At 43.9% G+C, this 21970-nt stretch overlaps 1 protein-coding gene across 1 annotated transcript in view; it reads left to right on the top strand.

The window, feature by feature from the left end:
- Window positions 1–21970, top strand: part of MICAL2 (microtubule associated monooxygenase, calponin and LIM domain containing 2) — a 142503-nt gene that overhangs the window by 107651 nt on the left and 12882 nt on the right. Inside the window, exons 23-28 of the mRNA XM_035118905.2 lie at window positions 572–752; window positions 3797–3972; window positions 7025–7102; window positions 14855–14952; window positions 15866–17222; window positions 21810–21904. Coding sequence (XP_034974796.2) covers window positions 572–752; window positions 3797–3972; window positions 7025–7102; window positions 14855–14952; window positions 15866–17222; window positions 21810–21904 — 1985 coding nt within the window. The remainder of the gene's footprint in view (window positions 1–571; window positions 753–3796; window positions 3973–7024; window positions 7103–14854; window positions 14953–15865; window positions 17223–21809; window positions 21905–21970) is intronic.

The following is a 21970-nucleotide window of genomic DNA, read 5'->3' as shown; positions in this document are numbered from 1 at the left end:
TGCAAGAGAGAGAGAGACAGAGAGACAGAGAGACAGAGAGACAGACAGACAGACAGACAGACAGACAGAGAGAGAGAGAGAGAAGTGACTAAGAGAAAGAAAGAAAGAAAGAAAGAAAGAAAGAAAGAAAGAAAGAAAGAAAGAAAGACAGTTCTGGTGGGGCTAAATTTATCTGATTTAACAACCTTTGCCTCTCCATTTTTCTGTAAAGAAGCCCAATAAAATAATATTGGGCTATCAGTTATTTCAGTAGACCATATACCAGCTTTCTGCACAAGCAACATATTCTAGGCTATTGGCAGCCACATAAATAGCACCGTTCACATCTATTGTGGGCCATTTCCATCACTCAATGAGATTTTCCATGCACTGACTGTCCCTAGGACTCTCTTTGAACTGAGGACGGTTGGTATTCTGCAAAACTGCCTTGCTTCCCAGAGTTGATTTCTTCCCAAATGGCAGCCTTTGAAACATTGCACAGTCTTACTGTAGCAATACCATATCTGAAGAAATGACTCAATGTCGCTAAATACAATGTGGCATATTTTCATTTCTTTTATCTTTCCTGTAGATTGCTTTAACTATCCAATAGATGGACCTGCAACTCCAAAGAAGTTCAAGAACGTCCCTGAGCTTGACATCAGAGTCAGGTGCTCCTCTGAATGGGCCTTGGTAAGAGTTATCCCGGAGGAAGAGATGACGGAAAACAACCTTCTGGCTGTCCGGGTTATGGTGACCAGTGATGGAAGCAGGTATTTTGGGATGCTTGGATTTGGAAACTGAAACCAGCCTATTTCCCAGCAGGAAGGAGAAAACATGGATTAGGGAAAACCCAGGCATTGTAAAGTCTGTTTGTTAAAATAAACACAGGAGGTGGTATGGGGGAAGGAAGGATGATGCACCAGGAACATTATTTTTTACAGCTGCCTTGAACCTCTTGTGGGCATATGATTAACTTGCAGGAAATATTTACATCCTACACAAAGTTCTGAGTCAGTGCTTTGGGGGAGGGGGAGGGATTTAATTGAATCAAGACTGGTTCTGCCTCTTATAAAAATTACAGTATTTGAGGACTATTAGAGTTTTCAGGGAAGTAGCACTTTCTAGGCCAAGATTTTCATTGCCTAAATATGAAGAAGTTCTGCCCTGTTTTGCACTTTAATTACTTTAGCTCAAAGGTAGCTGACATGGACTAAAACTCACATCATCCATCACCATTGGCCATTGCTGGCTGGGACTGATGGGACACAGAGTCCAACAACATCTGGAGGGGAGCACACTAGGTCCATTTATTGCAGCTCTCCTGGTTGGAAGAACCACCCAAAACCCAAAGATAGCAAAGTTTTAAGAAAAGAGGGATTGGGCATTAGTTAAAATGCAGAAAATATGACTAGGGGGAAAAAATGGGGGAAATAAATATTTTTTTAGGAGAGGGACACTTAATAAATAGCCCCTGAGAACAAGCAAAACTTGTGTACACAGTTTTCATATATAATGATAATAATTTATTATTTATACCCTGCCCATCTGGCTGGGTTTCTCCAACCACTCTGGGCAGCTCCCAACAGAATTAAAAGCACACTAAAACATCAAACCTGAAAAAGTTCTACACACCTTATACATAAGCAAATAGAGAATGCTAGTGGTACAGCGATTAAGGGTATGTCTTTGCTTCTATTCCAAATTCTTGCATTCTGAATTAATTTTCAAAATGAAATAAATGCATGTTTGTTTATTCATAATTGATTTCTTGGGGGGAGGGTGATGAAAATATAGGAGCAAATGAGAGGAGCAATTATTGGAACTGATGAGGCATGGCATTGCATTGCTTTGCAAATGGACCATTCTGTAGGCAGGGGGATCTTGGAGTGCTCTGAAAGTGTCAAGACATGACTGAACTGTCAAACCTGAAGCATAGAAACATTGACTTAAAAACTTGGCAAAAGCTTCCTGAGGCACTGCAAATTGATACAACAAGGGAACATTTTGTAGAGAGGAGGGGAACCTCAGAGTGCTCTGATGGTGACATGACATGAAAACTGTCCAGCTTGTTGAAGTGGACAGCAACTGGGAAGGATAGGAGAGAGATTCAATTCAGTTTTCATTTAAAAGTGAACCTACCTGATGTCAGGGCGGGTGTTGGGAACAGGTCAGCAGTAACCCACAAGGTGTCAGTGAAGTTAATGCTTTACTCTAAGAAACAGCTCAGGCCTAATGAGCACAGCAACTCTTCCCAGTAAGCCTTGCTCCAAAGAGGCAGTTGTGAGACTGATGGTCCCTCTCCACCTTCCCATAGCTCCCTAAGTCACCTCCTTCGGTTCCTTCCCAAGCAATCCGAGGCTCCATCATCTTGCCTGTCTTTGCTCTGCCCTCTTCATGCCTCTTCAGTTTCTGGGAGGCCAGGGGGATGAGAGCTGGTCAAAGCAGGATGGGGACACCCCCTAGCATCTTTAGCAGCCTGTCTCATATCTGTCTTGCTGCCCCTCACCCCTGCTCTCCAGCCTCTGCTTCTGCCTCTGAGTTTGGACTGCTGTCTGCCACAGCCTCTTCCTGCTCACTAAGCCCTGTTACCTCTTCCATTTCCAACACCTCCTCCTCCCAGTCTGCTCCCTCTTCTTCCTCTGACCACGCATCATCATCCCACCACCAATTCCCAGGCTCTGAACCATCTTCCCTTAAGGGTTCTCCAGCTGGTGTCTCCCACCATGACACCTGATTTGCACTTTCTGAAACAACAGTGAATTAAAACACAGCCATCCTTCAAAATTCACATTTCCCCCAGCGAAGTAATGTGTACAAAAATGCATGTATTTGAGTAAAGTTGCATATACTTACTGAAATATACTCGGAGTCAAGAGTGAATTTCATGCTCTTTATTCAGCTCATAGTCATCAAGGAGGAGAAGAGAAGACGAATGGCTCTTTTCCCAAAACCATCTGCTTATATACATTATTTACACAATGGGCCTTGCGTGATTGGCTACTTCAGGGCTACACCTGTGGGCCAATTATATTGTGGATTGACTTTTGCCTGCAGCCTGATTGGCTGCTCCTACAGGCCAATCAGGTAGCAGATTCACTTCTGCCAGCCGCCTGATTGGCTGCTCCAGCAGGCCAATCAGGTTGCGGATTCACTTCCACCTGGAGTTGGATTGGGTAGCTCCCGCTGATTCTGAATCCTATTGTTCTAGGATTCAGCTCAGTACATAACACTTACTAAAATAGCATAGAAAATAACATACAAAATACATTATATTAAGGGAAACTGACTTGCAGAAATGTGTGTATTAGGCAAAATTGCACACAAAAGCGTGTAAATTAGGAGACGTTCACACTAAAACACTGATTAATTTTCTTGAGTTCTTTCAACAACAACACCCCCCCCAAAAAAAAATATTGGGGAAAAGAGAAGCTGAGAGAAACAGAGGCTGACAGATCCATGAATCTAAGAGAATGTATCCTGTGGCATAAGAAAAGCCCACCAGTTCCGACGAAGAAACTCATGGGTTCCCATCAAGCTTAGTAAAAATATCTATGGCATGAAACAGATTTCTGCATTAAATTCAGACTGCCTCAAATTCCTGGAAAGTGCTAAGTGTAATTGAAGAAGCTAGTGCCTTTGCAATCAGTGTTAAGCTACTGTGAATAATATTTGAGTTGCAACTGCTCAGCACTTTCCATTGACCCATGCTTATGAAGACAGAAGGGCAGCTGTGAAACATTTGATGGGCAGTTTTGTTCCACTTGCTGGCCATGTGTTATTATCGTGACAGGTCTTTCTCTTTTTTGCTTCTTAGCTCAGATCTAGAGCCTGGTTTTGATGGGGACGCATCTCTCTCTGAAAGTGATGATCTATCTCTGTTCCCACTGCCTGAGCCAAGGACCGGTGACCCATCCCTACGAAAGCCTCTGTTGCGGAACACAAGCTTGGGGAAGAAGGAAGAAGGCCATGAAAAGTCCAAGGCTGCAAAGGGCAAGTTCTGTAACTACTCAATCTATTCACACCATCAAGGGGGCATTCAAAAGCTGTTGTTGTCTAGAGCATGATTGGATTTAACTGTGCAACTTGTGAATGTTGGGATTCCAAGTTTCCCAAAGCTTTTTAGCTTTCAGGAGCTCGGCCTTAGCTTGCCCACACCTACAGAAGCCAGGAGAAGAGGGTGGAGCTCCTGCACCTTTAATAGTTAGATCTGCTGAAGATAGAGCAGGTTGTTGTTGTTTAGTCGTTTAGTCATGCCCGACTCTTCGTGGCCCCATGGACCAGAGCACGCCAGGCACTCCTGTCTTCCACTGCCTCCCACAGTTTGGTCAGACTCATGTTCGTAGCTTCGAGAACACTGTCCAGCCATCTCGTCCTCTGTCGTCCCCTTCTCCTTGTGCCCTCCATCTTTCCCAACATCAGGGTCTTTCCCAGAGAGTCTTCTCTTCTCATGAGGTGGCCAAATTATTGTAGCCTCAGCTTCAGGATCTGTCCTGAAGCAGGTTAGATCTTCTGAAATGCCTCTAGCTCCAGAACTATTAACAGCACATGAGCTCTGCCATCTTTGGTAACTGACCACTCTAACCAGATTCCACTGTGACACAGCCAATGGCGGCCAGAGGGACTGTGACTCTAAAGCACTGGTGGGGAACCCTTGGCCCTCCAGGTACTTCTGAACTACAGCTCCCATCAGTTCCAGCCAATATGGCCAAAAGTCAAGTATAATGGGAATTGTAGTCCAGTAACATCTTGGTGATCATAGGATGCCCACCACTACTCAAGAGCAGAGGTTGGGAACCTGTGGCCCTTCAGATGTTGATGAACTGCAACTCACATCATCACTGGCCATTGGCTGTGCTTGCTGGTGGATGGGAGGTGTAGTTCAGCAACGTCTGGAGAGCCAATGGTTCCCCACACCTGCTCCAGAGAATGGGGAGGGGATCGTGGAATTAAAAAGAAAAACATCGCAGAATACATCCAAATAAGTGAACACAACACCGCAAAAATGCATAGGCCTGAATTTGCATGCTTGCAAGGTACAGTAAGTGTCATTAAACACAATAATACTGATAGAATCCAGAATAGGTTTCATTCTTTTATTTTCCCATTTTCCCATTATTTCATTTTTATCCTTGTTTCGTTTCAAAAGACCAAGGTTTTTCATCATGACCTGTAACGGCTCTGCAACCACAGGCTTCTCCAGTTGCCTTTGATGTGAAATTGTTCAGAGAAATATCAAGTAGAGGTTAATTTGGTTTTTTGCTCTGACAGCACATTGCAAACATAAATTTGCAGAACAATAACTTGATAAAAAAGGCAATATTTTAATCCAAGCACCCCAGGCAAAGAGCCTTGTATGAATTAAGTTGCTGTTTGAATAACGATTATCTTTTGAAATGCAACAGGGAGCTGAAGAGGTGTCCAGCTGAAGAGGACCATGTGTAATAACAGCAAAAGCCTTTCTCTTCCCCTTGCTTTGTTTTGGCCAAATAAAGCTCAACTTTCTTTCTCAAGATCAATCTATGTTACAAATGTTCCCCTTAGCTTGCTGTTATCTTACCTCCAAACCCTTCATTGTCATTGACAGGGTCACATGGTACACTATGTATTGTCTTCCTTTTTTCCTCCTTAGTTGCCTTTTATATCTCTGTTCCACCCCCGCAGCGCTGTAGCATATGCTCTCTTACTTGCATTGTTTGTTTGCCTGCACAGTGCAACTAGCTTTTTCCTGAAGCATATTGGAAGAGTTCTGTTTATTGTGCTCTGCATATTCCCGTGGGAATGGTCATGGTGATAAATATCTTCTGCAGAGAAAGACGAATGTTACATTTTCTCCCTCAGTTGTTGTTGTTGTTGTTTTTAATATGAAAGACCACATGGAAGAGGAACAATAAGAGCCATAGAATCTGCAGCGCACAAAACAAGCTCTTGTGACGCAGGATTCTGCGAAAGTTAATCATTTAAAAGTTGAACAGCAATTCCAAGGATTTGAGAAGTGGCACTTTCTGAGGAAACACTGGTTGGTGAACGTTGCCCTCTAGTGGTTAATAGGCACTTTCATGTTGATCTGCATGCCTGCTTGGTCTTTCCAGTTGCCGACTGTAAACCTATGCTTGAAAAACAGAAATCTTAACTGTATTCTCTGCTGGCAGGGGTGAGGAGCAGAAGCCGTGCCTCTCTGGATGGTGTTGGATTCCAGCTTCCACCAGCATCACCCAATGGTCAGGGGATGAAGGGAGCTAGTAGTACAAACAATATCCAGAGGCAAGAAGGTTCCCTGCCTCTGCTCTACTGCTTAAAATGAAGGCCTTTTCAGATGACACTAAAGATGCAACCAGTGCTGTTTTGCAGGGGAAAGATGTGCCAGAACTCACTCTCACTCTCTTAGAATGACAATGATGCCCAACTGAGTTCCGGCTGAAAAAAAGCTCTGGATGCAGCTCTATACAGTGGTACCTTGGCTCTCAAACTTAATCTGTTCTGGGAGTCCGTTCGACTCCTGAAACTGTTTGAAAACCAAGGCACTCAAGCAGAAGCTGCGTTGGATGTTCGGCTTCTGAAAAATGATTGCAAACTGGAACGCTTACTTCCAGGTTTGCGGCATTCAGGAGCCGATTTGTTCGGCAGCTAAGCCATTCGGAAACCAAGGTTCCACTGTATATATTTACTCAGAAATAAATCCTGTTACGTGCTGGAAGACTTACTCCCAGTGTGTATACAGGATTGCAACTGAAAAGTGCTTTAACCCTGCTGTTGTGTGTGTGTGTTTGTATGTAAGTTACTAATGGAAAATGTCTGATCTAGATAGTGCAGATCTAGAGATTGTTTGGTGTTTGATTTGGAATTGGCAATGTGTTACAGTAGCTCGGGGCGGGGGGGATATGCTATTCTTGGGACCATGAAATTTCACTTCCAGGGCAGGGAATGGAGGCACAAAAGGAAATACAGTTGCTTGACCCCTTAGTAAAACCTCTATTCATTCAATATATTGTTTTAAATCTTTTTCAAATGGACCATTTTAAAGTGTGCTTTTCCATCTCTTTAGCTCTTCAACGAGCCCACAGTCTTCGAGAACCTTCTGCATCGAAAAAGTACCAAAACTGGAAGAAGAAAATTCAGTCAAGTAAGATTTAGAATGGGTGTTAACTGTTTTCCTTTCCACTGGTTCCCTGCTCCAAATCCCTTCCCTCGTGAGGGTTTCCCCTGCTGGGGTTTCAAATGCATGAGAGTCACATGATTAGTTTTCCCTTCTGGCCCATCCTGCATCTGCAAAACATATGTGTTAGAAATTGGAGTCCAACAGTATCGGTGGAGGAGAATCTGCCTTGCTTGCAGAAGGCTATCCATGGCCCCTAACCCTGATGCCTGCGTTCTGCTTCCACTAGCTTCTTTCTGAATGCCAGGTGCTGGAGGGGAGAGTTTTGTTGCGCTTGGGTCCTGCTTGTGGGCTTCCCAGAGGCACCTGGTTGATGTCTGTGACAACTGCATCCTGTGCTAGATGGGCCCACTGGCCTGATCCTGCAAGACTCTTCTTGTACTCTTACGACAGAAGGTCCCAGTTTCAATCCCTGATGTCTGCAAGTCAGGGTGGGAATGTCTTCAGTCTGAAACGCCAGAGAGCTGCTGCCCTAGATGAGCCAATGATCTGATTTGGTGCAATGCAGCTTCCTGTGTTCCTGTGATACTGCTCAGGAATCTCTTGCCTGTGGTCTGTCTTCTACTATGTACATGTGGGCCTCTCAGCATCAGGGGACACACTTGGGTCTCTGAGCAAGTTGCTGTCACAGTGGCATGCCCATTTGGTTGGCAAAGCTACATACAATCTCTGAAGCTGTTATTTGGCTTCTGCAACGCATTCTACATGGAGCTACCTTTGAAGGTGACCCGGAAACTACAACTAATCCAAAATGCGGCAGCTAGACTGGTGACTGGGAGCGGCCTCCAGGACCTGAAAGACCTACATTGGCTCTCAATACATTTGCGAGCACAATTCAAAGTGTTGGTGCTGAATGCTGACCTTTAAAGACCCAAACGGCCTCGGTCCAGTATACCTGAAGGAGCGTTTCCTCCACCCCCATTGTTCAACGTCAGACACTGAGGTCCAGCGGCGAGGGCCTTCTGGCGGTTCCCTCACTGCAAGATGTGAGGTTATAGGGAAGCAGGCCTTCTCGGTAGTGGCGCCTCCCCTGTGGAACCCCCTCCCATCAGATGTCAAGGAAATAAACAACTATCTGACTTTTAGAATATATCTGAAGGCAATTATTATTGTTATTATTATTATTATTATTAGGCACAGTAATTGTGAGAACTTGCCAGAGCCCACTTCCTATAATAATGCTGTTGTTAATAATAATAATACTGTAATAATAATAACAATAATAATAATAATAATAGCATTAAGAGAAATAATCCTGACTGCAGCTTCCACAATTAGTTTCTATTTTCTTCTCCTTTTCTGTAGTTTCTTCCTCTTCTACCAAAGTTTGTAAGACCTGTTTTTGTATAGCTGTGCCTTCGCCTACTGGTTAAAAACCAACAAGAGGCAAAACTTTAACAATATTTTAAGGGTAGGTGGGGAGCAAGCCTAATGTCAGCTCCTTTTGCAGCTTGCTCATTTACACATTTGTTTAAAGCTTTGCCTGTCTATGTGTGTAAACCTCCCATGTGGGTCTGGTGATGAATCTCCAGAGGGAGCTAACAGCCCACCAGAAGGAGATGACGAGTGAATTTTAAGAACATAGCAAAACCCATCTACTGACAGAAGCCAGTTCCTGCCCCAACCACAGTATTTTGATTCACCACATCCACCCCCCCGTTGTCTGAAAAGCCGTGTTTCTAATACCTTTGTAAAATTCACTATGTCTAGAAACCAGAATATTCAACACGGACTTGCCACCCAGGCCAGTGTGTGTGTGTGTGTGTGTGTGCATGTTCAGTTCACTCCCCCCCCCCTTAAGTGGGCATATTTCATGATGTCGATGTAAAAATAAGGGGAGTTGTAATCTCTTCCATAATCTGGTTAGAAGTGCAGTCACATAATATTCAAATAAGCCTTTAAACTGGATCAGTCAATCAAACAAATGAACAGGAACAGTTTTTCTGTTGGCTTGCGGTGAAGCAGAGTTCCTAAGGTTTGGCTGTTTGTGTCATCTGAATTCATTTGCACCTGTTCATGCAAAATTCATCTTTCTCTCCGCTAAACAATTCCAGGGCTTCCCCACCTCCACAAGCAGCCAATTGCAAAAGCTAATCTGATGCAGGTGTGCTTCAGTGCTTTTGTCTGGGTTTCCTGCTTTTGGCACTAATTTGGGTGCCATGATCTAATGAAGGGAGAGGAGGGGTGTAGCTGAAGAAAATCACATGTTGCTGCTAGAATAGCAAGGTGGTGCAAGGGTTGAAGTTTGGCATATCTATTGCAGCAGATTGCAGAAATAGTCGGTTAAGACTGCTGGTTGAAAGAATAAAGAAATTTAAGGTTGGCTACACCTGACAAGCCAAGCCATTCAGAGTACATACGAGCTTATACAGGAGCAGATGGGGCTCATTAACCTGGGCAGCTCATCTAAGAGAAGGAAAAACCCTAATCCTAAACCTCCACTGCGTTGCCTTTATACTCATTCATGAGAAGGGCTTCAGGAACAATCTTGCCTTGTGGAACATCTTTGGGAGGAGCAAAGACTAAGGAGTAAACTCTACACAAATTGAGAGTGGAGTCCCTAAGACGGTTGGATGGCATCTTGTATGCCTCCCAGCAACTCCGGCAGCCAAGCTGGTGTCAAACATGTTGCTCTGCTTTCCTTTGGACCACATCAGTGAGGCTGATATTGATGTCTGCACAGCCCAAGACCTCCACATACTGCTCAGGCTTGTGATCAAAGGAGGTCACTTCAGTGCTGCTAACATAGCAAAACAAGCTTATGTGTGGCTTTCGTCGAGTCATGAAGTTAACAAAAGGAAGGTCTAACACTGAAGAAGGAGGAGGAGGAGGAATGTCAGATATGAGAGACGAACATTTGCAGGTATCGTAGATACTCAAGAAGGAACCAGCAAGGGAAGAATAGATAGCTTTTTGGTCTACTGTCCCACACTGGTTCAGGTTATGTATTGCAAGCATTGTTGCTTTACTCTCAGTCATGAGCTGATCACCCCATGAAAGGAAGAAAAGAAAAGGGTGACAAATAGTTAAGGAGATGGGGCTTTAAATGTTTGGGATGTTTTATGCTTAGAAGAAAGAGGGAAGCGGGTGGCGGTGTGGTCTAAGCCACAGAGCCTAGGGCTTGCCGATCAGAAGGTTGGCGGTTCGAATCTCCACGGTGGGGTGAGCTCCCGTTGTTTGGTCCCTGCTCCTGCCAACCTAGCAGTTCAAAAGCATGTCAAAGTTGAAGTAGATAAATAGGTACCGCTCCGGTGGGAAGGTAGACGGCATTTCCGTGCGCTGCTCTGGGTCGCCAGAAGTGGCTTAGCCATGCTGGCCACATGACCCAGAAGCTGTCTGCAGACAAACACCAGCTCCCTCAACCTATAGAGCAAGGTGAGCGTCGCAACCCCAGAGTCATCCGTGACTGGACCTAATGGTCAGGGGTACCTTTACCTTTACCTTATGCTTAGAAGAAAGGATGGTTGGAGAAGAAGGATGATGGGATGCAGAGAGCATGGGAGGGATTTCTCCTCCCCCACATTATGCTAGAACCTGTGAAATTGGTGGGAGATTCAGGACAAACAAAATCCTGTTTTCACACAGTACACAATAATATAATATATAATTATAATATAATAATAATAATTTATTTATACCCCGCCCATCTGGCTGGGTTTCCCCAGCCACTCTGGGCGGCTTCCAACCGAATATTAAAAACAGTACAGCATCAAACATTAAAAACTTCCCTAAACAGTTTGTCTTCTAAAAGTAAAATAATGGCTCATTGCCTTGACATCTGCTGGGAGGGCGTTCCACAGGGTGGGTGCCACTACTGAGAATGAGTTGCAACAAGATGTGGTGGTAGCCACTGGCTTAGATCAGATGTGTAGAATCAGGATTTACTGGCAGATTGATAAGACAATGGCCAATAGTTCTCCTAATTGTCACAGCAACAACAAAAGGATTTTCCTTTCTAAATAAGGCTGCTCTAATGAAGAAAGCATGGGGGGGGGGGAATCCAGGGGTGGATTTTTATATGGAATGACTGCTAACTCCATTCACTACTATGAACAAACTATTGTGTTATCAAATACATCCTGTTTCTTGATTCTAAGGTTGCTTCCCAAGCTGCTATTGTGCACCTGGCTCTGACTGGTGGATTTTGGGGTTCTGGAAAACCGAAGCCTGCCCACATCTGGCTTCACAGCTTAGACATAGTTATGAAGGACCACCCTTACTTAGCTAACTAATCCTCAAGGTTCAGAGGTGTTATTCTGAATAGCAGCTGCTATGGAGCAAGCAAAGGTAGAGGATGTTGCCTTCATGCAACCTTGTAGCTTGCAAAGCAAAAATAAATATAAGGTATGGTGATGCTGGCAAGGGAACCTGTGGCTACAAGGCTCCTTTCAGGCCCAGCTAGTTGGCTTTCCAAGAAGCATCTAGTTGATCACTGTTGGAAGCAGGACGTTGGACTACGGTGGCCTTTGGTCTGAATCAACAGAGCTGCTCTTACTTCCATTCCTTGAATCCTAGGATCTGAAGGTGAAACTAAGAAGGGTGGGGAAGAAGCACATTACTATGAAACTGCTAGCCATCACTGGGATAGCTATCCCAGTCCAGAAATGGCCATAGACGGCAAACCTGCTGGAGCTGGGACAACTTTGCTAGGCACTTTGGGGGCAAAGGTTGCTCATATTTGCTCTGGCGTGGGTGTCACTGGGGTTAGAGTATGCATGAAAGAGTCGAGAGCACTATATTTTGCAATGGTATTGGTTTAGTTTCAGTTGCTTAAGCTGAGGTGAACGAAACACTAGGAGAGTCCTGCTCTCTGGATATCATTGCCTATGAAAGTTAGCTGAAGGGAATTGGTCAAGCAGATAGAAGGGGTAGCTAATGCTTCTTGACTCTGAAGGAGGTGTTGGTGTGCCTTATCCTCAAGAAGCTCTTCCTAGCCCTGACCTGCTGAACAACTACAGTTCAGTGGAGAAAACTGTCTGCCGCCTTGCTCTCCTAAACATTGTTATTTAGGCAAGCCTACCCAGAATGTTTAGTAAGTTGATGCGGCTTCAATCTGTTATTACTCTATTCTTATTTCAACTTTTTTAAAGTATCAAATCATTCTTGGTCATTTTTCTTATTGATCATTTTATTGTTTTATCTTTTTTGCAAACTGCTTGGAGCTTTGTTTGTTTTTTTTAAAAAAAATCAAGCGACTTACACATTTTATGAAATAAAATAATAAACTATAGCATATCAGTCAATAAAATCCAGAGATAAAGAATTACACAACTTTTAGAAAACATCTGAAAGCTGTTCTGTATCGGGAAGTTTTAAATGTTTGACATTTTGCTATGTTTTTCTATGCACTGTAAGCCTTCCAGAGTGGCTGGGGAAACCCAGCCAGATGGGCGGGGTATAAATAATAAAATTATTATAATTATTTATTCTTATCCAGGACATACCTTGCTTGTTTTAAATATGCAGGCATCCGCTGGAGTCATTTTACTTGCCTTCCAGGACAATGAACTGTGATAACACTTATATTAATAAATGTGTTGATTTATCCAGAACTGTGCAAATATTTCCTGCATTTACTATTTTGTTGAGAGAGAGAGAGAGAGAGAGAGAGAGAGAGAGAGAGAGAGAGAGAGAGAGAGAGAGAGAGAGAGAGAGAGAGAGAATACACATTCAATATTAAGTTATGTGATCCAACAATCCATATTGGAATAAACATTGTCTCCTACATTGCAGAGAACAAAAACATTTCCTCCATTACGTCTGAAATAAAAGATCTTTGACAGCTGCTGCTCTTGTCTCTTGCTGAGCTTAATTGGCACCACCAGGAGCAGAGCTCAGCCATTCAGTCAATGGGGGGGGGGGCAGCCTTGAATTCCATTGTGGAAAAGTTGCCATTTGGTGGGGAAATGATGGAATAGGGGAAACTCTGCCACACAATTCTTAAGGTGCGGCTAGGAAATCACTCAATGGCAAGCTGGCGATGCTTTACCTGGCGATATTGTCAGCCAGTGAGACTTTCTGTTGCAGGGGTGAGAGGAGAATTTGACAGGACCAGAAGGCTGCAGTCAGGGAATCTGAATGTGGCAGCCAATTTGCAAAGCCATGGTAGAACTCGATAGTATTGAACATCCAATTTGGTGTTGTTGTTTTTAAAGCCCTAAAGCAGTTACATAGAAACAGCATCCTACAAGCTTCTCCGAGTGTGGGTAGTTTTCTATAATATTAATTGCACCAGAATAATTAGATTTCTTTTTTTCACTCAGTGGCACAGGCTGAATTGTTGATTTTAACTATTTCATGTTCAGTTTTTATGGCTCCTTTACACTTTGGCAACTGATGAAAACTGAAAAGGGGATTTATTGCACACCTCTAAATAAAACAGGGATGCCAATATATGACTGGAGCAATGTGTAGCCGCCTCCTCCCATACCCACCAACCTGCATGCATGCTGAGGTCATCAAGCTGATGCCTTTCTCTAGAAACCACCTCCTGCAGAGTTGAGGATTGTTGCAACAAGTAGTGGCAATGCAGCTATGGGAAGCCCCTTTCCCTGCTGGCGCGAAACGAGGCTTTCTTTCCCCTGGGTCAAAGACCCAGTTTGGCACACATGTCTGGGAGCCTCAATGGTGCCCCTCTGGAGGCTTCACCAGGGGCAAAAAACCCCCGCCTAGTTCCCCCATATCTATGGCACTGTTCCCTGGGTCACCTTTCCTATTTTTTCGGGCCAGTGGAAATTTTTTTAAATTAACTGGGCATTTAAAAACATGTTTACTGTTGGGCATAGCCCTCCAAACATAAGAACATGAGAAGAGCCTGCTTGGTCAGGCCAATGGCCCACCTAGTCCAGCATCCTGTTCTCACAGGGGCCAACCAGATGCCTGTAGGAAACCAGTAAGCGGAAGATGAGCACAAGAGCCTCTCCATCCCCATGGTTTCCAGCAACTGGTATTCAGGTGCATTACTGCCTCCAGCTGTGGAGGCAGAGCATAGCCATCACGGCTTGCAGCCTGGCTGGGGAGCAGATCAGAATGGTGGATACAGGAGAATATCATCATCATCGTTTTGCTATGTCATTGTCGTTGTTGTTGTTGTTGTTGCTTTACTCTGCCACCTAATTGATTAAAATGATTTTTTAAAAACAAAACAAAACACAATGCTATACAGTCGTACCTCGGGTTATGAACACCTCGGGTTACGAACAACTCAGGTTACGAACTGCGCAAACCTGGAAGTATTTTCACCGCGCGCGTTTGCGCATGCGCATGTGCAAAGCACGAAAATAGCGCTTTGCGCATGCGCAAAATGGCGGTTCGGGTCGCGTTCGGGTTACGAACTTTTCGGGTTACGAACTGCGACCCGGAACGGATCGTGTTCGTAACCCGAGGTATTACTGTACTGTGGCAGGGAGTTGGATTGCAACCTTCAAGGTCCCACATGGTCTATACGGACGGCATTGGTTGCCAGTTGGGTGCCTACAGTGCTTCTTTTCTGGGGGGACACAGGGGTAGGCATAGCCCTAAACTTTTTGTGAATCCAAGTTTGGCCTCATTGAGGGGCAGTATTTCAATATGAGTAGGAAAATGAGAGTACCCCTAAACATTTTTTTAGGGGGGGGGAGAGCACTGGGTACCTGTAATGTGGAAGGGTAGTTTCAGTAGCATGACTGCATGGATCGATTCCAATGAACTGCTTTTATGAGTCCACTTTTCCCTTTGTAGATTTTCCTCTATTGTACAACAAGAAAAATGGATCATCTTCAAAGGATACCTCTGCCTGTGTTCAAAGTGACTCTAAGGATGAGGTCTTTCAGACAGAGGTATGAAGCAACACATTTTTAACAGCATGCTTTGTTGAAGGAGTGCAATATAATACTACAGTATAAATATTACAAGGTATTGCTGTAAATATGTATAGTTTACATATGTATAGCGTTTTGTGTTTTTTTATTGTATTTTTACAATGAGATCTATGGATGAAGGGTGGTTTGCAAACAAATAAACAAGATGTTTAGATTATCAATGCTTTCTTCAGTGGGTTAGTGCAACTATGGATGGGAGGGCCACTGTCTGGATCAGAGTGAACTTGCCTCCTAGTGGTGAACAGTAGTTACACAAGCATAATGCAATACAGTCGTACCTTGGTTTTCGAACAGCTTAGTTCTCGAACGTTTTGGCTCTCAAACGCTGCGAACCCGGAAGTGAGTGTTCTGGTTTGTGAACTATTTTTGGAAGCCAAAAGTCTGACGAGGCTTCCGATTGGCTGCAGGAGCTTCCTGTAACCAATCGGAAGCCGTGCTTTGGTTTCCGAACATTTTGGAAGTCGAACGGACTTCTGGAACGAATTCCGTTCGACTTCCAAGACGACTGTACAACATCACCATCTTCTTCTTGTTGTTGTTTAAAAATGGAAAACTTTTTTTAACCAACTCTAGCTGATTGTCTGCTGGGTGTGTGTGTGTGTGTGTGTGTGTGTGTGTGTGTGTATTGCAGTGAACTCCTACAGACAAATATCTTGACTGTCTCCCAGGGATATTTGGATAAAAGCAAGACCCTGCAGTTACAGTGTATTCCTTTTCCATTTTATTGGAATGTTTTTTGTGAGGCTTTCTGGCATTTTTATGGGGGAGTGTATTTTCTCATGTAATTGTTTGAAAACACTCTCTGAATAGAAGCAAGGGTGACCTGGCTGCATTTCCCTCTAAAAATAATCGTTTTATGCATTCCATACAGCTGACATCTCCTGACAAGAGTCCAGAAATTACAAGAGGACATTTCAAGCTACACAGCCCAGCATTTCAAAGGAAAGGAAAAGCCAGAGATAAAGCTAGTGATATTGCATCCTATGTTCCTCACTATTCACTCCACAACTGCCCTGATAGCTTTCCATTGGCACATAGCAAATCCACATGTCATGTTGATCAGACTTCAGCTCTCAGTTACCCTCGGCTTGAAGGCAAGGATTACGGAACTGAAGATGCACATTTAGGAAACTGGGTGATGAATAGTGAGCCACTGATCTCTCAGTTGTATATAAAGAATTCAGGGGTGTCCCCTGCAGACCCTGATGATGGAGATAAGAATGCCAAAGAACAGCATGACAGACATTTGAACAAAGCTAAAAACAAGATAATGAGGAGGTTGTCACTTTCAATGGAGCAGAAGCCCAGAAGACTTGCTCTGGATGATGCGGAGCTAGATATTACAAGAACGGAACATGACTGCCAAGGAATTCCAGACCAGAAGAATGCTTATTTTAACAGATATGAGAACATACCAAAACAATCCAGTTGTGGTCAATCTCAGAAGTTCTCAGATAACCACCCTCCAGTTTTGTCTCCTGGACAGACGCTTTCAAAGAATGTTGGGGATTGTCCCAAAGAACACACTGCCACCCAGCCGAAATCGCCACTGAGGTTAATTGCCAAAGCTATAAAGAAATCCATCATAGAACCTCTTACTTCTCCTCCAGCAGGTTTGAAAAAGGCCCAGGACACACATGCCAAATTTCCTTTGGAAAGCACATTTTTCAATTTCCCACAGGCCCTGGTTCGCTCTGCTAGTCTCAGATGCAGCAAGAATTATGGAAACTATAATGTACAAACACAGGAGCTCAGTGTGTTGGATGATGCAGACAAAAGACTTGGAACAAGGAGTTCAGATGGGTCTCATTTTTCCAGCAGTCCGAGAGAGGAATATTCATGTGTTGACAAAGGCACGTCTTTTCCTGTTTACAGTGCACATAGCAGCCCTTCCCAGAGTCTTCATAAACCCGAACATTCCTCTTCTACCAATGCTGATGATGTGCCAACACTTCTAGAAAGGTTTACCCTTAAAGAGAACCTCTGGAAGTCTGCCAGGGATGAGTGGTGTGCTCACAATCAAAAGAACACCCGCTATTCATCTCTAAGACACAGGAACAAACACGCTGATGCCGTTTTGGATGGTCCTGAACAGAGGAACAATGTGTGGAACCTATTCGGCAGCTTTAGGAATAAAGTAGACGTCAAAGCTAAAAGCCCTGTGTCACCTTGTACCATCTTTGATGTTGATGAAGTACTAAATAGTTCTTCCAAAGGAGAATACTTGGGTAAGCAAACTCCCTCCTTTAAGATTTTTATTTCCAGGTGTTTTTTTAAAACAAAATATGTATAGTGCTTTAATGCAAGATTAAACCTTTAAACAGTTTGCATTAAATAGTGTAAAATCCCATTTTGATATTTTCTGTAATGCCAATAGGTTCCCCTGCTCACCAGGACCTTTGGCAGGTGGAATTGGGAGGTTTGTGGCAGAGAAGTGACAGCAGCATTGCTCTGTAGGCAGAGCCTGGCTGAGTGGGTTTGGGCTTGGGAAAATGAAACCTCTGCCCCCTCCAATCCCCTCCAACATGGCAGATCAAGAGTGGTGGGTTTTAGCCTTCTTATGCTTAGCTTTCTCCTTACTACCTTGTTGTATACCATCCTGGAAATGTTTCACATTGTAGGATGGGAAGTGTTTTGTTTTTAAAATGTAACCTATAAGAGCAATATGGTCCAGAAGAAAACAAATCCCAGTTGCCATGGCAATGCCTTTGACAATGATTTTCCAGCTGTTTGCGATATATAGAACAAATGCATGCATTTCTGCTATCTCCATGCCCCCGCTCCTTGTTGCTGGTGGAAAGGTGAAGACTCTTGACACATGGCAGGGGCCCATGCAGTTAAGTAGTTCATATATATTACGGCTCAGAGTCAATGACATCCCCATGGCAACTGTAGTGTGATCTGGTCTTCTGCCATAGCATGTGTGCTTCTACCAAATACATTCAATGCTACTTTTTTAAAAGGAGGAGGAGGAGGAGAGGAGGAGGAGGAGGAGTGGAGGGGCAGGGAGCAGGTGGCCTTTTTATATCATATAGGTTTATTTTGAAATGAAATAAATAAAATAAAATCCCATCAATAAACACGCACACTCTTAACAACTTAACAGTACAAAACAATCACTAGATGAATAAATAAAGTTGCTAATTACAGCCCTTCGTATATCTGTAGTTTGCAGACAACTACAGTAAAACTAGCAGATGATCACTATATGTAATAAAAAATAATAATTGATAGGAATATTAGGATGCTACTCTCTACTGCTTTGTCTTTTCTCTCATGGCAATTGTACAGTCTTTACCAGGGCTAAGTTCTGGCACCTTTCAGGTGGGGCACCATTGTTATTCTAAGAGAACAAGGAAAGTGTTCATTGTGAGTTCCAGCACCTCTTTTTCTAGAAAAATAGCACTGGTATTTGCCAATCTGGTGCCCTCCACAAGTCCAACCAGCGCCAACCAGCACTGGCTGGGGTCGGTAGGTGCTGTCCAAAACATCTTGGAGGACACAAAGTATAATGGAATACACTGCTGCAGTTGATTGTTTTACTCTTCATGCTTAAGCGTGGTCTCTAGAATATGAATCCTGGTACATCAGGAGGTGCTATGGTACTACAAAACACTTCCTTTCATGGGCATAGCAAGGATTTGGGGGGGGGAGTCTTTTGTTGGGGGGGGCAGAACCTCAGTTAGCTATGTATTTTACTTGGTTTTTCTTCTGTCCCTCCCTGCCCCCTGGCTATGCCCATGCTTCCTACCCTGGTAAAGCATTTTAATTATTGGATATATGAAAGGGAAGGGAGGGAGGGATAAGGTTCTGGAGATATCCACTTCTAGAGAGGGAAAAGGGGGGTCTTGGTTCTGTTCCAAAGGCATATCAAGGTATCTTGAGGATTATAGCTTATTTCTTTAAATATGCAGCTTTGAGCACAAGGATGTTTGGACAAATGCCCATGTAGGCCCATCAAATCCAGCGCTTTTTCAGAGTAAAAGAAGCTGATAATTAAGCAGGGTAATGATACGTGAATGCAACCCCTTTTTATATAACACACACTTTCTCCATTTGTCAAGCCTATTTTGCTGCAGTTGTTAACAAGAGGATGCTCCCATTAGCAACATGTCTTTGCCCTCATTGTTCACTCGCTCATAATTCCAGTAGTGCAATGCTGGCTGAATAGAGCCAGCTGGCCTCCAAAGCCATCCAATGGGAATTGAGTCACCGCCTTCAGCTGCGCACTTGGCTTTCCATCATCCGGTCTAGATCCACCATCCTGGGGACACGTGGGATTTCTAGCCGTCCTGGATCAGCAGAGCATCTTCAAGGGGTTGTTTCAGTTCGTTGTTTTCCCTTGATTCCAAAGATGGCAAAGGAATGGAATACCCTTGGACATTCAGCCCATAACTCAAATTCACTAGCGCTATGAGTGCGTCTTGGCACACTTAACTTCACATGCCTAGCCATCCCAGAATGTAATGTAATAGGCTCACTGAGCTGGGAGTGTGCTGGGTTCTTTGAGCCCACATCTGTGAGGGAGGGAGGCGGAAAGAGATCCCTCTGATCCTCAAGGTATAGTTGGAATATTGAAGGGATCCTGCCAATGTTCCTTTTAGGATGTGGGTACCACTGCAGCACATAACAGTGCTGTGGCTACATCATGGACCCAAGTTGTGAAGAGTCCTGAATAGGCTCCAACACCTTAAAGGTTACATCACGTTTTATTGAGGCACAATAAGACTCTTGGTGCCATCCTCCTTTTGCCCAACTGCCCACCATTTGCCTGAGGCTGCTTATGGACAATGGTGGGCTTGGGTACGATTCACAAAGGTCAAAATTTGGCCGCCCCACCCCCCGTGCTGCCCTCCCAAAGGTGGGTAAGGAGGCGTCTGGCTTTGGGAAGGAGGCACAAGGCTCTGGCAGGGTCCCAGAACCCTCACATCTCCTTCCCAAGGCCCAGCACCTTGCTTACTGGGTTTTGAGTCAGTGCCCGGTGTGGGTATACCACTCACACAATTTGCCCATCATGGACTGGGTGTGTCTTCCTTCCAAACAGGAGTGCCCCAGGTCCTTTAACAAAAGAGCCTCCCCCCTCTTTACATCTTTTCTGATCGGTGAGCAACAGGGCTTCTCGGTTAATGTTTTCTTCCTGCAGCTCCTTGCTTACTCCAGCACTTAGTTTTTAAACTCCTTTTGGTGTAAAATGCAGCCAGGAAGGTGAAAAGGCACAGTGAGCCATGGGTGTGTGCCCGCTCTTGCTTGTACATACACAAGTAACCTTGCAATCATCATCTAGTACGGTGTTTCCCAACCTTGTGCCTCCAGATGTTTTGAGACTACAATTCCCATCATCCCTAGCTAGCAAGACCAGTGGTCAGGAATGATGGGAATTGTAGTCCGAAAACAGCTGGAGGCACAAGGTTGGGAAACACTGATCTAGTAAGTAACCTGTGTGTGTCAAAGGACACTTGAAAAGAAATGTTTTGGCACTCGGGGCAGCAGGGGATAGACTCTTATTTTAGTTCAAGTTATCCCCAAAATCTATAACCTTCTCTATCAACCACACTGTCCTTCCTAACAAATGTTGCATTCATGCAATGGATTATAGTAAATAGGAACATACATAGCCATATTGGGTCAGATCACTTGTCCATGCAACTCAGTATTCCCTACACTGACTGACAGTGGCTTTCTAGGGTTACAGGCAGGAGTCTCTCCCAGCCCTACCTGGAGATACCAGGAATCGAACCCAAGACCTTCTGCCATGCAATGCAGCCTCACACTTCCTTAGTTACATCCTACAGTTACCCTGTTTGTGCCAAGAAGCCCTCAGTCGTTTTAGGATGCATATGCTTGCCACTCACTGTCTGACCAGAGTCTAATCCAGGTGTTAATCATTAATCCTGCAGCAAGTTAAGCGTATCACCAGATGTTCCCTGTACCTTTTCTGTTTTCTTAGAGTGGAGGAAGAGATGAATTAGCCATTTTTTAAAAAAAAAAATCATGTGGAAATTTACAGGCCTATTAAAACACTACGCTGATGAAAAGTGAAAAAATATAATTCTGGGGCCCAAAATTGAAAGCAATTTGAATCTCTGAACACAGGTCTCGTCCTGAACTTTCTGTTTGAGTGAAATCTGTGGAAGAATGTACAGCATTTACTGTTCAACACACAGTGGGATAATCTTGAGCTAGGGAGAGAAAATATATATGTGACATTTGTTTAGGCCTAATTAATGAAATATTTATGTTGCATGAGGCCGTGTGATAAAACCTCCTCCGTGAAGTCCATTTGCTTCTGATTATATTTGTGACTTTTTTTATATGACCAGACATTCTGACGCCAGCTCTTTTACACTGAGCAGATGTCACAGAGTAAAAATGGGTGCCAGATGCTACAACCCACATAAGGGTAATTTGTTTAAGAGCTGGCTCAGCCTTGGTGCATTCAATTAGCCCGCATGGTGAGCCTTAGACAATCATTTAGATAACACGGCTAACTTCAGATATGCATTTTAATAACAGATCTGATTTTTTGAATGGAAGCCTGAGCCGTCGTACAATGGAAGTAGGAGTTAACTGATTCGTACATAAAACTTGATATGTTCGCAAGGGTAGCTGTGGCCATGGGCTTGCCAAGCAATGAAGGCCTTGAACAGTTGCCAAAAACTTAATTAATGTAATTAGCCAGTGTTCCAAATTGCTGCTAGGTATAGCCTTGCAAAGCCCGCAGGCAGGTGCAGTCTCAGAAGCTATGGGGGGAAATCCACTTAAAGCCCAGGTTAAGAGTACTGCCTGCGCCACTGAGCTTTCTATTCCTCTTTTAGGTTCTGAACATTTACCTGCCAGAAAACAAGTCATTGACTATTGCTCTTCATCCTCTGACAGCGAATTAGAATGCAGGTCTTCATTGCCACACAAGGTAACGTTTTCAACGCTTCCCTCCCTATATTGGAAATAGTAAAGGTTCAGTATAAAATGAACTCTG

This window comes from Zootoca vivipara, chromosome 1 (assembly GCF_963506605.1).
Source record: "Zootoca vivipara chromosome 1, rZooViv1.1, whole genome shotgun sequence".
Taxonomy (NCBI): domain Eukaryota; kingdom Metazoa; phylum Chordata; class Lepidosauria; order Squamata; family Lacertidae; genus Zootoca; species Zootoca vivipara.
Note: the sequence above shows the minus strand (reverse complement) of the source record. Positions and strands in the feature narration are given on the sequence as shown.